General features: G+C 32.6%; 1 protein-coding gene across 1 annotated transcript in view; it reads right to left on the bottom strand.

Annotated features, from left to right (window-relative positions):
* LOC143082408 (uncharacterized) overlaps positions 1-16,063 on the bottom strand; it is a 76,297-nt gene that overhangs the window by 37,349 nt on the left and 22,885 nt on the right. Inside the window, exons 11-20 of the mRNA XM_076258059.1 lie at positions 13,899-14,213; positions 12,779-13,114; positions 11,540-11,932; positions 10,661-11,026; positions 9,865-10,218; positions 8,759-9,121; positions 4,711-4,986; positions 2,209-2,526; positions 1,212-1,530; positions 8-77 (exon numbers count right to left, since the gene is read on the bottom strand). Of these exons, the coding sequence (XP_076114174.1) occupies positions 8-77; positions 1,212-1,530; positions 2,209-2,526; positions 4,711-4,986; positions 8,759-9,121; positions 9,865-10,218; positions 10,661-11,026; positions 11,540-11,932; positions 12,779-13,114; positions 13,899-14,213 (3,110 nt within the window). The remainder of the gene's footprint in view (positions 1-7; positions 78-1,211; positions 1,531-2,208; positions 2,527-4,710; positions 4,987-8,758; positions 9,122-9,864; positions 10,219-10,660; positions 11,027-11,539; positions 11,933-12,778; positions 13,115-13,898; positions 14,214-16,063) is intronic.

The raw sequence follows: 16,063 nt of genomic DNA, 5'->3' as shown, positions 1-16,063 counted from the left end.
TAAATAATCCTGTCTTTAATAATGTTAGTAGAACCGATTCTTCAAAATTAAAGCGTGATCTCTCAGTGAAGTTCATGCTGTCAAAAGAAGATAAATACAAAGACAAGGATGTAAAACAAAAACAAAATTATTTTACAAAAATTCATGAGACAAAATCAAAACGTGCACAAATTCAAATTACTAGGACTGTGGATTCATTTATTGTCGTCGTTACCAATATTCGTGGTTTGAGAAAAACTTACATATTCCTGGATATTTAATTTCGTGGTTTCAGCAAAGTCTGCATACATCTCTTTAGAAAACTTGTAATTCGTTGAACATTTATATTCGTGGCTCCCATGTACCCACGAAACCCACGAAAATTGGTATCCAACGATTATTAATCAATCCCCAGTATGCAATTTAATAAATCGTCCAATCTGCATTGTCAAGACACTGGTCAATGACACTTTATTACAAATAAATTATACAAATTGCATATATTAATTAATACATATAAGAATAATTCTTTTGTGCAACTAAGCATTTTATTCACCTCTATAAATACTACAATGTATCATGCTCTTGAAGGTTACAAAGGACGTTCATACTCCTGCACAAAAGCTCGCATTATCCACGGATTAGTAACTTTTCGGAGTTCAACTAGACAAGTAATAAGGCTTCTTTTGAAAACCCAAATACCCGCGGGTTGCTAATCCAATATACCGTTGCGTTGCTTGTTTTAACCCCGGTAATTTCATAAGTAGTTGTAAGCTGATAGTACCCATGTTGGCCAAAGCGTTGTGCATCCGACTAGCTAGGGGATGAGATTTTAAAAAACGTCAACCAGTAATTTATAAGTACCGTTATGTAGGGATTAATCATGAATTCGACCGCTCTATGACAATTATTAGCGCAATGTATGGTCGTAAATTAATATTGCAGTCGAGTCAATAGTTAAAGCAAACTTGTATTCGGTAGGTTTTGTGTGTTTCCCTTTTTTTTTTTACTTTGTGTGATTGTCAATTATTATGTCAGAATTTGAATTACACTGCAATCCATAAACAATAAACCCTACAACATACAGATAAGGGAATATCTTGAATAGCACACGAAAACAAACAACGTCACTTTCAACCAACATGGAATCGTATTATAACAAAATAATTGTTTTGATGACTATCTAAATTTGTAATGAACAAAATAATGTGTACTATATCATGTAAACTTACTTTTCTCCAATTAAATTCTTTGACCATTTGTAGTTGGTGGCTCCAATCAGCCGATGATATACGTCTATATCATCTTTTAGATCTTTAAATGGAGTTAAATCACACCCTCCACAGACGAAGAGGTTAAATAGAGACAAATCAATTTCTACTTTAAGACAAGATGGGTCATCTAATGATACAATACCATGCTCCGCAATATCATATATTATACACTTCATCAAAGTATTTAGTGGTTTTTCTCCAGTAATTGATGGATGATTAAGGTCTGCACCGAATTTTACAAGTGTGCGGATTATGACATCCCGTTCCTGTGGATTCTCTATAAATACAAATAAAAATGATAAATGTGTAATATTTACAAATGAATGCATTAATAGTCGATACATTTATTTATAAAATGTATCATCTTAGATTGAAAATTTAAGTTTAATAGTCGACAGCAGACACATATCAAAGTTTATCTTATCTTTAGAGACTCATCACAGATACCAGGGTTGAAATTTTGTATATATGGGTCAGACGCGCGTTTCGTCTACAAAAGACTCATCAGTGAAGCTCGAATCAAAAACTGTTAAATTGGGCAAATAAAGAACTAAGTTAAAGAGCATGTATAGTTTACATATCTTGTATTTTCGTCACTGAATTAAAAAAATAATTACTGTGTTTCTACATTAAAAAACAACAAGACTGATATTTTTCATTGTTGACACACAGTACAATTTTCTGCGTTTTTATAATATTTCATCGAACATTATCATAAAAACATAAAAACAGTTAAGACTATGCAAATTACCAAACGTGTTATCAGCGTGTAACAGTAATACTGTTTACATACACATACAACCTGCTTAATAATCAGTCATACACAACGCTTATAATAATTCGAAAATTTTAATTAATTATAACACCAATTAAGAACTCAATTAAAATCATGACTATACCTCCAACCTCTGTTAGAATATGTGTATAATATTTTTTCATTTTTTTAATATCTTACTTAAAATACAGGCATAATGCAAAGCAGTTCTTTTCGTGCCATATTTATCTGCGTAGTTTACGTCCCCTCCATGCTTCAAAATCTCCTCTACAAGGCAAGAATTTCCTTGTAAGGTAACTGCCACCAAATTTGAGATTTCTTTAAACTTATTTGGAGACGCTCCAGTTTCCAAAAGCATACGTACAAAGTTAATCCATTTCGTTTTCCTTCTTTGTAACGATTTATTGTTTATCGCGTAGTGTATACAGAACGTGTCATTACATAATCCTAGATCAATTTCTGCTTGCATTAGAATTTCTCCTATACCTGCATCCATTCCTTAAAACAAAGAGAAATTATTGATTTGATTTGATTTTTGATTTTATTTCATTTTCGAAGATGAAATGATGTTTAGGATAATCTGGATTTTTTTAGTGACCATTATGGGTATAATTTTATGTTAAAAATGTCAAATTATGACATCGAACAGTTTTTGTACAATTTTGAGATTTGTATGGCGTTCATTATCACCGAACTAGTATATATATTTGTTTAGGGGCCAGCTGAAGAACGCCTGCGGGTGCGGGAATTTCTCGCTGCATTGAAGACCTGTTGGTCACCTTCTGCTGTTGTTTGCTCTATGGTCGGGTTGTTGTCTCTTTGACACATTCCCCATTTCCATTCCCAAATTTTGTTTTCCTCGTCTGTCGCTCCTTTTTAAAAATCAACAGGAAGGTTCTTTTACAAAATAATAATCCCTTAAAGAAAGATGGTAGGTATATGAAAATCACACAGATTAGTATGCATGATTTCGCTATCAATTGTATCAGATGCATCTGTACGCTCTTGACAAATCTAGGCAAACGTTTTATGCGCCGTTTCTGAGTTTCTGACTCTTGACGTCCGTTTGTTTACCTATAGTTGCACACCTACTACATATACATATCGCAATGTACATTTTTACGTAATATTTTGAAATGTCACAATCGAGGAAGAAAGACACGTATCGACAAGTGAAACATATCGATATTCCACATGTGACGCGGATTTCCTATAACCGTCAACCAATTCATGATGACTTTATAGTTTTCAAAAGACCAACTTTATCATTTTAAATCGTTTATGCACTTTCAACATTCTCATTTGTAAGCAGCAAATATAAAAGTATGAAAGAAATCATAATTAGAAAAGCAAGACCTGTAATAAAGTTTCAAACATGTACTGAACCGTATGGTCCTCAACAATGTGCACAGATCAATATCTTATAATAGCAAATTATAAAAGGCCACAAAATGACAAAAATAAAACAATTCAAACTAGAAACTATCGGCCTGATATACGTACACAAATAAAAACCAAAACACCAAATACGATATTCAGCAACAAACTACACTACAATCACTGAATTACAGGCTTTGATCTTGGGAAAGGAACATACAGAAAGTAATGGCATAAAAGATGTTCGCGGGGGCGAACATATCCTCCCAAAATATGTCTTCAGCATTTATTTTATTTGCATGTTCCAAGCCAAAAGACTGTACATTGTAGTTCGCTGGTTGATTTACGTCAGTCCTTATTGATTTTGTTTAATGTTAATACATCAAATCAAGCTCGTTGTTGTTTTCCCTGTTAACCCTGTATGCTAACATTGCCCATGTGAAATTTTTAAATTGTTTGTATACACATTGAACGACAAAAATATGTGACGTATAAATTTTCTGACGTCAGACACGCGAGATTGTTTCTTTTAAAATTGTAACACGCGTACGATGATGACTGCTGTACCCATATTTTGACTTTTTTATTTTTTTATGTCTGTTTAGTTTACACATCATTGTAAATATAACGGAATTTGACGAGACTGTCGCTATAAAACCAGGTTTAATCCCCCATTTTCTACATTTGAAAATGCCTGTACCAAGTCAGGAATATGACAGTTGTTGTCCATTCGCTTTTGATGTGTTTTGTCATTTGATTTTGCCATGTGATTAGGGACTTTCAAATTTGATTTTCTTCTGAGTTCAGTATTTTTGTGATTTTACTTTTTTCCATTGTAATGTTAGGGGTCTTTAATTTCGATAACAATAGGATGCTTTAAATCAGCAAACAGACTGCGAAAAAAAGAATTTTTACTAATGTAAATACAGAAAATGAAAGAAAGATGGAGGAAGATAGACATTTGCTTTTGGAAACGCTGAATTAGACCCCTATTTTTCAGAATTAAGGGAGTACCTAATGAAAAATGTAATCCAGAAACGACCATATTTGTTTGCGGAAAAAAAACTTGAAATATTACTGTCTAATCACTCTTTTTTCAATAATCTGTATTTTTGTAGTTTTCAAAACGGTATTATGAAAACAAAATTTGAGTGGCTAATATATATCATGAGCAAAAGTATATATTCGAAATATTGTGAACATCATTGTCGTCGTCCTCGTCATCATCATTAATTTTATCAAATTTATTATTCATCATATACTCCTTTATTTTATAAATAATGAATAGTATGGTGAAAAACAAACCTAAACGACAGAAAGTTGATAAAACTGTATTTCTGGAATCATCCTGTAAATTGATATCTGATCCATATTGTAACAGCTCTGATATAATTTCCTTTGATGCATAATATTCTTTTGATGAATAGTTGATTTCGTATTTTTCTTCAAGGTCATCTATGGCTTCATTGAGATCGATTGATGTTTGAACGGCCAAGAATAGTGCAGATCTTCCAAATTTATCAACAGCATTTACATGTATACCTCTTTCAAGCAAGAGTTTCATCAAGTGGAGTTCGTTTTCTTCCATAAAAAGTTAAAATACATTATAATATTATAAAGAATCAGTACATAAAATTGAGAATGTAAATGGAGAATATGTCAAAGAGACAACAACCTGACCATAGAGCAGACAACAGCAGAAGGTCACCAACAGGTCTTCAATGCAGCGAGATACCCCCGCACCCGGAGGAGTCTTTCAGCTGGGCCCTAAACAAATATGTTACTAGTTGAGTGATAATTGACGTCATACTAAACTCCGAATTATACACAAAGAAACTAAAATTAAAAATCATACCATTCTAACAAAGGCCAGAGGCTCCTGACTTGGGACAGGCACAAAAACGCGGCGTGGTAAAACATATTTTTTGAGATCTCAACCCTCCCCCTATATCACTAGCCAATGTAGACAAAAACAAACCCACAACAATACGCATGATAAAACTCTGTTTACGAAAAGTCTGAGTCCGATGTCAGAATAGATAACAAAAGAAAATAAACAACATGTACGTATTTTATATATAATTCAGTTTTTTACCTCATTGCATCTTCCTACTGTCATACTAATAAACTATGTACGCGTCTGAAATTTTGGGATACCTTCTCCATAACCCTTTCAATCCTTTTGAAAATAAAGCCTGACAAACATGTGCCAATCGCCTTTTCGTATGTTATGCATGGCTACTAAGCTATGTATATTGTAAGGAAACACATTAGTATATTGTAAGGAAACACTTATCTATACAGTTTTTGATAAAATAATTTATGATAAAATCTAATATTGAATATTCTATTCTTAACCGTCTAAGCATTGATGCTTCAAATGCCATGAAAAATCGGTTTCATAGATGGGTTTTCATCAGTATAGTTTAGGTCTAAATTATGTATGGATTATCAAGAGAAGCTCAAAATAGGAATAAAGATATATTGTATAATTGACAAACAGACAATTTTCAACCAACGTTCAAACGAAGTGGGTATGGCAATTAAAGACAACCGTATGGCCTTCAACAAGTAGACTAATCCATATTATATAGTCGTCTATAACGGACTCAAAATATGAAATATGAATTACTTCGATTAAGAAAACTAACAGCTTAACAAAACAATTTACGATAGAAAAATATGAGAAACATAAATCAACGACAATCACTGAACTAAAGACTTGACTTTGACAGTTTCAACATGTGACAAAACTGACAAAACTATAATCATCATGTTCAAGGGTTAAACTCATCAGAACAACACAATGCAGAACAACAGACTGTCGATGCATGGTTTATTGTATGATGTATTCCTCTGACGTTCAGTCTTGTTGAAAAAAATATTTCCGAATCATGTGATACTAGAAGAAAAAATATCAATAAATTTAAAACATATCATTATCAAACTTAACTCTGTGAAGAAATTGTGTTTTCACAATAAGTAGTTTTTGAGTAATAAATTTTTCGAATTGTATTGTCCCTCAAGTCAGTCTTTTTAGCCACAATTTTGAGAAAATTGGTGAGGGTTACAAGAAATGATTTTACCAGAAACATGCACATCCCATATCACTTTTTTCTTTTCAAATATCTTGAATATGTATTTTTTCAATGATTTATAACAAAGAAGTTGAAATATTATGCATTTTGTTCTTAAAACAGAAAAATCACAAATTTTCAAAATTGACAGCATGATAAATTTGACACGAAAAAAGAATCAAAGTATGATAACAATTCTTAAATTCACACCTACCCATTGTTGATTTTTAGGTTAATTTTATATATTTTGGTCCACTTCATCTGTATTGAAAGTATGAAAAAAGTTTAATTGTGGAACTGTAATTTTTTTCAAGGCAATAGCTCCAAAATGCGTAAAAATTTATGAAAATTTGGAAAATCATCAATATTGGGTACTTTGAAAGGGCCGTAGCAAAACAAGAAATTCACTACCATTTATTATTTTTCTACATCAATTACTTCTTTACAGTCAAATAAATCCAAACATCAGGTTAAGAAAAAGAGTTTAATTCAAGAAATGTTTGTCTCCTTAGAGGTGTACATCCTTAAAAGAAGAACATGACTCAAATTACAGATTTGAAAGTACTTGCAGCTACTGACAGCCAATAACGAATTAACAGTTAGAAAAAACACGACCTTGTGCAATGTCACAATGTAGGTATCGACAGATTTTAGAACTATTCATTTGCAGATGTGTATTACAATATTATTTATTATGGTTTTAATTTCTGATAACATAGTATATAAACGCAATATTCATATACTGTGCTTGTTATATCCCCATATTTTTAAAGGCAACCCATGTATAAGGCTTCATTTACAACATCGCTTTTTCTTCTTTTTAATTTGTTTTATTGTTTTTTGTTTTAAATGTTAATGTTACAACTATTTTGATTTTTTTGGATGAGACGATTACTTTTCGTTCCATTTAAAATCGAGTGGGACATATAATAGACTTTTACTGTACGTACTTGGTGTCTTTTTGTTGTTGGGATTAACAAGTACTCGGCCACGGCCACATGTATTTGTAGTATTTCTATTATTATCCATTTGATGAGTTAAGCCTTTTTTAACTGATTTTTGTTGTTCGTTCTTATGTTGTACTGTTACATCACTGTCCCAAGTTAGGGGTAGAGTTGGGATCTAACTAACATGTTTAACCCCGCCACATGCTGTATGTACATGCCTGTCCCAAGACAGGAGCCTTTAATGCAGTAGTTGTCGTTTGTTTATGTGTGATATATTTGTTTTTCGTTCATTTTTTGGTACATAATTTTTCTCGATTGAATTGTTCTACATTGTCAATTCGTTTTTTTTATATCTGACTATGCAGTATGGGTTTTGGTCATTGTTGAAGGCCGTACGGTGACTTATAGTTGTTAGTTTCTGTGTCATTTGGTCTCTTGTGGAGAGTTGTCTCATTTGCAATCATACCACATCTTCTTTTTTATATTTTGCAGTGAGACAACTTTCTTGTTTGGGAACATTTTTGTGTTTGGTATACTTGAACACGACACAATATAAAATTTTGAACATATTAAGCCATTTATGAAACATAACAACTGCAAACACATAACGTTGTGATATATTTTCATCGTAAATTCATATTAAAACATAATATGAAAGTTTCAAGAGCTCCGTTAGCCTGATAGAGTAACAACAATCTCACGTCTTTTTTACTGTCAGAAAGACATGCAATTGCCGATATTTAGAAAACACTGCTTTTAAATCAAATAATTAACATAAAATGTAAAATTTTATTCAATATAACAGCTTTTGATTATAAAATATTTAAAATCAAAAGGTTTGCCTTATTTCACAAGGTATCGCGTCATATGTTAGCCTTATTTCGCAAAGGATCGCGATATATGTTTGTCTTATTTAGCAAATGTTTGCGTTTTAACAAAGGCGTTAGAACAAAATTTTATGAACAATGTTTGTGTGGCGTTAATACGCTCCGTTCAACTGACCATACTGTTGGGCTATTCAGTAAAAACCATAAATGACAGAAAGAAGAAACACCTTGACCAAAAGAAAGAAAGACTGAAAACAACAATAAAAATACAGATTATTTAACAACACAGACAAACAATATTTTTTTTTGCACTGGCCGCATCTATAGTGCTATGCATGATAAATAAAAACTGACGATAAGTCTCACGCAGTATTGTCACAAATAAGGGAAATAAAACTGGAGAGGGTAAAAAGCAAGCACTGATAAAAATTGCTACACAGAATTTTAGAAATCTTGTGAAATAACTATGGACAACAGACCTGTATTATGTATTACATCTTACCTTTTCTCCAACAATTTTCAGCAAACAAAACATGGAGAATAGAATTTCCTTCGAAGTTTCTAACATTTACATTGGCTCCTGAATTTAATAATAGATTTGTCGACCCTATATTCATTTGTCTGCATGATTCTATTAAGGGTACGTCTTCTCCAAAATGATCATTTGGGTCTGCGCCGTAATTCAAAAGTATACCAGTTAGCTCTGTCTGCAAATCTGTCTGAAAATCTGTCGTGCTCTGGTCATAATGACATATTTTTGATGCGAGATGTAAAAGCTTTCCTCCTCTTAGTGATTTCAAATCCTTTTTAGGAAGTGTGCAAGTCAATAGTTTGGATAAAATATCAGGAACTCGAGTTGTATCTGCTGTAATAGATAAGTAAAACATACAGTTCTTCATGGGGTTCTGTAATGTAACTTTTAAACATCAAAATACCCTAACGTTTAGAAATAACACAACAACAGTATCTTCGTGCATAGCTGCAGTGAAAAATAAAATCAGTTTCTTTTTCTAGACTAGCCCTAGTTTCTTCATTGAGATGTGTTTCTTGTAAAAGGACAATGGAACACTTATTACGTTTAACCCAATCTATAACTCTTAATCCTTTTTCTTTATTTTGTATACCATTAACATTAAGTGTACATAAATTAATTTTTGTCATTGTAATGATCATCTCAAAGGTAATTTAATTTCGTTATCTATACGATCTATTCTAACATTAAAGTACAAACTTTCAATTGACAACAGGTACAAACTTGCGACCCTATTTAACCTCGTGTCAAGTATTAACCCGTTAAGTACGGACGTACCCAGGTACAAACAATTTGTTTAATCACCTGTTACAATGTGTATGAAGCATTCATTTTGGATAAATAAATCTATCTCTATCGGCTTTAATGAATTACATTGCAGTCCACTAAAAACTAAGTGAAAAAAAAATAATGTGCGAGTTAGACTTTCTAAACATACGAATTGAGTATATTGCAATTGAAAAGTGCACATACATATGTGGCATGCTATAGCTGAGCTATATTCTTTTCATTGCTTTTATTGTTTCATTTTGTTTTATTTCTTTTTTTTTTATGGTATCGAACTTCAATTTACTAACCTGCTGGAAATTCTAAACATGAATGAAGAGGTGTGAAGCCACTTTCGTTTCGATCGCATACATCAAGACCCAGTTTTATTAACACGTCTACTGTTTTTGCATATCGTGCCTTGGCTGCTAAATGTAATGGGGAATTTTTACATTTATTTTTTACAAACGGTACTTTATTTTGAGCAAAAACATTTGCAATGTGTGTTGCTATTTTATCTCTTTCATCAGGTTGATCGTCTCTTGTGAAGTTGTAGCTTTTACTTAGCATAGACATTAAAATGGAATCTCCTTCATCTGTTACAATGCTCATATCAAAGTTTTCTCCGACAATCCACTCAAGAAATGCTATTGCTTCGTTAATACCTGCAACAAAACCGTCTGATATATTCTTGATGAATATTTTAAAATATGGAAACTATTATTATTACTATCACAAACTACAATGTAATCTAGTTTTATTCTGAGTGTTCAGTTACTTCAAAACCAAATGAAATACCTCTCCTTCTCCAATAAAAAACTACACTGCAGACATAAAAAACGTAACCTTATTGTATAATGACTGTTTCTTGCAAAATGAGTAAAATGTTAAATATTAACAAAAATTGTATTAAATTTTTAAGTCACGAAGAAAATCTTAGTAATTATATAATGGTTCGAAAATTAAACTAAGTGACGGAACGATTCATTGCTCAAAAGTGAAAATCATTTTCGAATGCAGGGAGTGTTTCGTCACCGTTGCTTTTAATAGACAGCAACATACTATTACAATGGTCGTTTTTAATATATAATGAATAAAATGTCTTACAATAGGACCAACATAAATGTAGAATTGAACTTCCCGATCTATCTCGACAATGCATGTTTGCTCCATGTACAATTAGTGCTTTCATGCCATTAAAATCTCCACCATATGCACAATCAATTAAGGTGCTGTTTAATGCAGCAACGTCCGCAGTTGCGCCTGCTTCTAAAAGTCGAATCATTAAACACCTCAGCGTCATTAACTTCATCCGTTCATTTTCATTTAAGTGTGCATTTCGTTCACGATGGCACTGTTCTTTCATGTACTCGATGGCTGTGTCCAACGCATTCTTTCCGGATGCATCTTTTAAACTTAGATTTGGTTGTTTGCTTAATAAACAATCGAGCGATGCTACTGCTGTATATGGATCTTAAAAAAAATAAGTATAACAAAACTTCGTGTATAGTATTATGTTTGAAATTGAAATGATATTTTACTAAATTGCTCTCATTTTTCAAGTAGATAACCTTTTAAACTGCGTCTTAGTTGTCTGCTTCGATATCCATGCATTTTTTAAGTTTAAGTTTTCTTAACCTCTACAAAACTGTCTGCTGTCAATTTCAAAAACCCAATACCTCTTCTTGTTCGTAGTTGTATTAGATAAAATAAAAGAATACGGTGGATTAAACCTGTTGTTTTAGCTGGCTAAACCGCTCACTTGTATGCCAGTTGTAAATAAGTAAAACGAGACCGTTTCATTAGGCAACAAAATACTAACATGTCATTTTTCTGATTTTCAACTGATTTCTTTTGCAATGAGATCTTGTAAACCATATTTTTATTGCGCAGTATGTTTTTAAGTTTACTCGGAAGCTGTATGTTTATCTTTTTTGATTGAACGTTATTTAGACAAATTTGATAAAAAAAAACATATCTGATTACCGCTTATCTTCATAACATGGTGTACTGCTGTCTTTCCATCCTCTCCAATGTGATTTACATCTGCGTCATACTGAACTAATTGTTTAACAGCATATGCACATTCAATCTTACAAAAGAAGATAAGTGGTGAATTTTGTTGGTCTTTGGTAAAATTTGGATCGACATACGAATTCGACAAAACCATTGTTGAAATCTTAGCGGTAACCTTTTTGTCCACCTTATCTGTATCTGGAATACATGTAGGTCTAAAAACCCAATGCGAAAATATTTCATCTGGTTTCGTCACATGTTGTACGTACTTAAAAAATTGAGGGAAAAAAATGTTGACTGCGTCACCAAATGTATTACTACTAAGTAATACGTTCAACATTTTAAAGTTTGAGGCCGTGGCATCTGGAACAAAAAACAAATAGTGTTGATGAATATTTGTTAAACAGATGGTTACCTCTTCAGTACACTTAGTTGTGGAGTTTCGACTATCTAAAAGAAGACTATTCAGAATTATCAACGTAATTTTTGCCGGAAATCATAGTAGTACGCCTTATAAAACGACGATGGGGAACAATAGCGGTTAATTGAAGTAATATTCAATATTGCAATGTCAAAGCAAATAAAACAAAAGATTTCATTTGATTTTAATTGAAAAGTTATACGAAGTTAACCATCTGCGACCAAACCAGAAATAATAATTATAATTAGGAAACTGTAATGATCGTGAATTCGTATTATGTTACAATTTTCAAGACGAATTAAGGCTTTTGAGTTTTATCCGTAATACCACATTTTGTTGTCGTTGGCTGAATCAGAAAAAAAATGTTATCTTCACTGTGATTGAGTTGCTTTTCTTATCGATTTTGACGTTCTTTTCTTTAAAGAACTAAATATCGTTAGCCCATGAGTAATCCATTCTAGTTATAGGGTTATATACGTGTTTACAGGAATACGAATTCTTATGAGTTAGATCAAGGACCTGCACGCCAATAATATAACATTGATGTTTGCTCTTATTTTGAAAAAATTGAACGAAAAAAGACTACATATTATAATACTTTCTTCTCACAATTCTAGGTTTATAACTATGTTCAACAAAACAAATCATTTTTTGAATTTCTGTCAATTTTTTAGCGAATGCCCCTTTTATAAATAACAGAAGTTTACAAACACTACATAATTCTGGCGATTGATCTAGTCCGCGTTTATTATCTGTAACGTTAAAGAGTTCCAGAATAATTTGCATACTTTTAGTTTGTAAACATCTTTGTAATAATGATTGACGCTGTTCTCCTATATGATCAATATTTGCACCATAAATCAAGAGCGTTCTTACTACTGATGGCAACATATTTTCAACTGCTAAAATCATGGCCGAGTCTTTGCCAATCTCCTGTGTGTTGGGGTCTGCTCCATATTTGAGTAACAACGATACTAATTTGTTTACATCTGAGTCACATCTTTCATTTGCTTTAAAACAACCGTGAGTGATGGATATAATCAATGGTGAACTTCCTTGTTCATCTTTAACGTTAACTGATGCGCCTTCACGTAAAAGTGTTTCGATCGTATCTAGGAGTTTTTCTGAAGTAATAAAGAAAATCTGAATAAGAGAATTTAAAAATGTTGGATTCAAAGTATTTATAAAAGGTCTCTTTTCCATAATATGGAGAATGGAAATAGGGAATGTGTCAAAGATACAACAATCCGATCAAAGAGCTGGAAACAGTTGAAGACCAACAAACAAATATTATGACACAACTTCACGTAGACTATCTAAAATGGTATAGTTCATAGTTGATCTATATGCTAATACCACGAGCACATGATTAATGAATATATGTTTTTGAGTTGATTTGCATTTGCAACAAACCACATTTTTGTAACCTTGATAAATTATCAAATTAATATTAGGGTTGTTATCGTTTATTGTTGTGTATAATACTAGTATTTCTTTTTAGCTTTGTAAATAAATCAGACTGTTAGTTTTCTCGTTTAAATTGTATGTAATCTATTATGTATGACCCTTTTTAACTGACTATGCCGTATGCTACTAGTGGAGGGCCGTGTAATAGCTTATAGTTGTTTAACTTCTGTGTCGTTTCGTCGCCAATGTAGAGATGTCTCGTTGACAATCATGCATGCTCTTATTTTTTCTTGAAAATTGTATTTCAATTTAATTCTTCGTGAGTGATGGTCAGCAGATTTTTGTAAAGAATGGCTCGTTCTTACAATGTAATCTGTTACCATGCACTGTAGTCGTAAAATATCCTAAATGGCAGCCATAAAGCATAGCATGATAAATAACACTCTTTGTCAATACATGACTATCTGAGTAGACAGTATTTTACTATTTCACAGTAGATACCTTTCTTTTCTAGGAAACACATGCGCGAAGCACTTATTAGTGGAGTTTCATTTCTTCTATTCTTGATATCAACTTTAGCACCATGGTTAAGCAAGAATTTAACTACGGATATACGTCGTAAGCAAGTAGCAATTTCCAATGGTGGATAAGGACCTTGATTTGGATCAGCTCCCTTTTCGATAAAGAGTGGTAAAAGTTCTTGAATAGTTTCATGTGAGTGTCTTGATAACAGTAGGTACAAAGGAGATTTTCCATTTTCTGTTATAATGTTAACGTCAACTCCAGCATTCAGAAGACACATAACTGTTTCTACAACTGTAAAGAAATCGCAGCCTTAAATTTCTTTAAACTGTAGACAGTGAAGCTTATCAAATTCATACAATCTTTATTAAGCAGATACTACATGTTTAGTACTCATAAGTTTGAACGTTGTTTTCAATTTAGACTTGCTTAAGCAGATACTTACGATATATAACTGTCTGATCATCACGAATGAGATTTGCCACTCATTGAATAAATGGTGCTGCCATTATACCACTATATTTAAGATTGGCTGAATACAGATTATTGATTTGGAATAAAGGTGTTTATATATATATTTGACTCGAATCGACGTCCAGCCTCTAATCGACGTCTGTTCCTCAAATCGACGTCCGTTCCTCAAATCGACGTCAAAATCTGACGTAATATTCTCAAATCGACGTCCAATATTTTGATACTCTAATCGACGTCTAATGAGACGTTGTGTATTTGCGATTGTAGTTGTCTTGAATTGATGTCCAAAATCAATGAATAATACATAACTGGAATTACACTTATATCTGTATATGTTTTGAAGGGTTCTTATGACTGCTAAATTTTCAAACATTTTTTCATACTTTCCATCTAGATTTTTTCAACCAGAAAATGGCAACATGCATTTTAATATATATTTATCTTGATAAAATGTTAATCCAATCGATCTTCAAAACAGTGTGCCATTTATATTCATATTAATAAATGGCATTTATGTAAGTGTTAGTCAATTATAAAGCAACCCAACGACAAAGAAAACCAAACAACATCTATGAGCATTATTCAGTTTTCAACAATAGACAAAATAAAGAAGTACAGCAAATGGTTTTGAGAGTATTATAATTCGGAATCTGTAAGATATTTTTCAATAAATTTCTGAGTTTTACACCTGGAGTGAAAAAAAAGAGGGACGAAAGATACCAAAGGGACAGTCAAACTCATAAATCTAAAACAAACTGACAACGCCATGGCTAAAAATAAAAAAAGACAAACAGAAAAACAATAGTACACACGACACAACATAGAAAACTAAAGAATAAACAACACGAACCCCACCAAAAACTAGGGGTGATCTCAGGTGCTCCGGAAGGGTAAGCAGATCCTGCTCCACATGTGGCACCCGTCGTGTTGCTTAAGTAACATATACGTAAGAAATATGCATAATGTTTTTATGGTGTGCTGTTACACCTCTGTTCTACGTTAAATGACCATACACATGTTTAAACCCGACACATTCTTTATGTTCCTGTATTTTAGTGATTGTCCAGGGGCGGATCCAGCCATTTGAAAAAGGGAGGGGGGGTCCCAACCCAGGACAAAAGGGGGGGGGGGTTCCAACCACATGTCCCTATTCAAATGCATTGATCGTCCCAAAAAGGGGGTTCCAACCACATGTCCCCATTCAAATGCATTGATCGTCCCCAAAAAAGGGGGTTCCAACCCCTGGACCCCCCCTGGATCCGCCACTGTTGTCGTTGGTGTATGTCTATCATAATGGCCTTTCAGAATAGTTTTGTTATAAATAAGACCGTTAATTTTCTAATTTGAATTGTTTATACTATTCATGTCGTGGACTTTTATAGCCTTATTCGTATGGGTTTTTATCATTGTTGAAAGCGGAACGGTCTCTTATAATTGCTCACATTCACTTTATTTTAACTCTGGTTGATAGTTGTCCCTTTCGAAATCATACCACATGTCCGTTTTTTATGTCATCTCTGAAATTTAAAAATTAATATCACAACCTGTTTACACGTTAGCATATAATGAATTAAAAAAAAATTGTTTTGAATAGATCTCATTTGTCACACATAATATGTTTAAAGGTCTAGAGGTTTTAGCTGTAGCTATCATTTCAGTTCAATTTTGTA

This window comes from Mytilus galloprovincialis, chromosome 7 (assembly GCF_965363235.1).
Source record: "Mytilus galloprovincialis chromosome 7, xbMytGall1.hap1.1, whole genome shotgun sequence".
Taxonomy (NCBI): Eukaryota; Metazoa; Mollusca; class Bivalvia; order Mytilida; family Mytilidae; genus Mytilus; species Mytilus galloprovincialis.
Note: the sequence above shows the minus strand (reverse complement) of the source record. Positions and strands in the feature narration are given on the sequence as shown.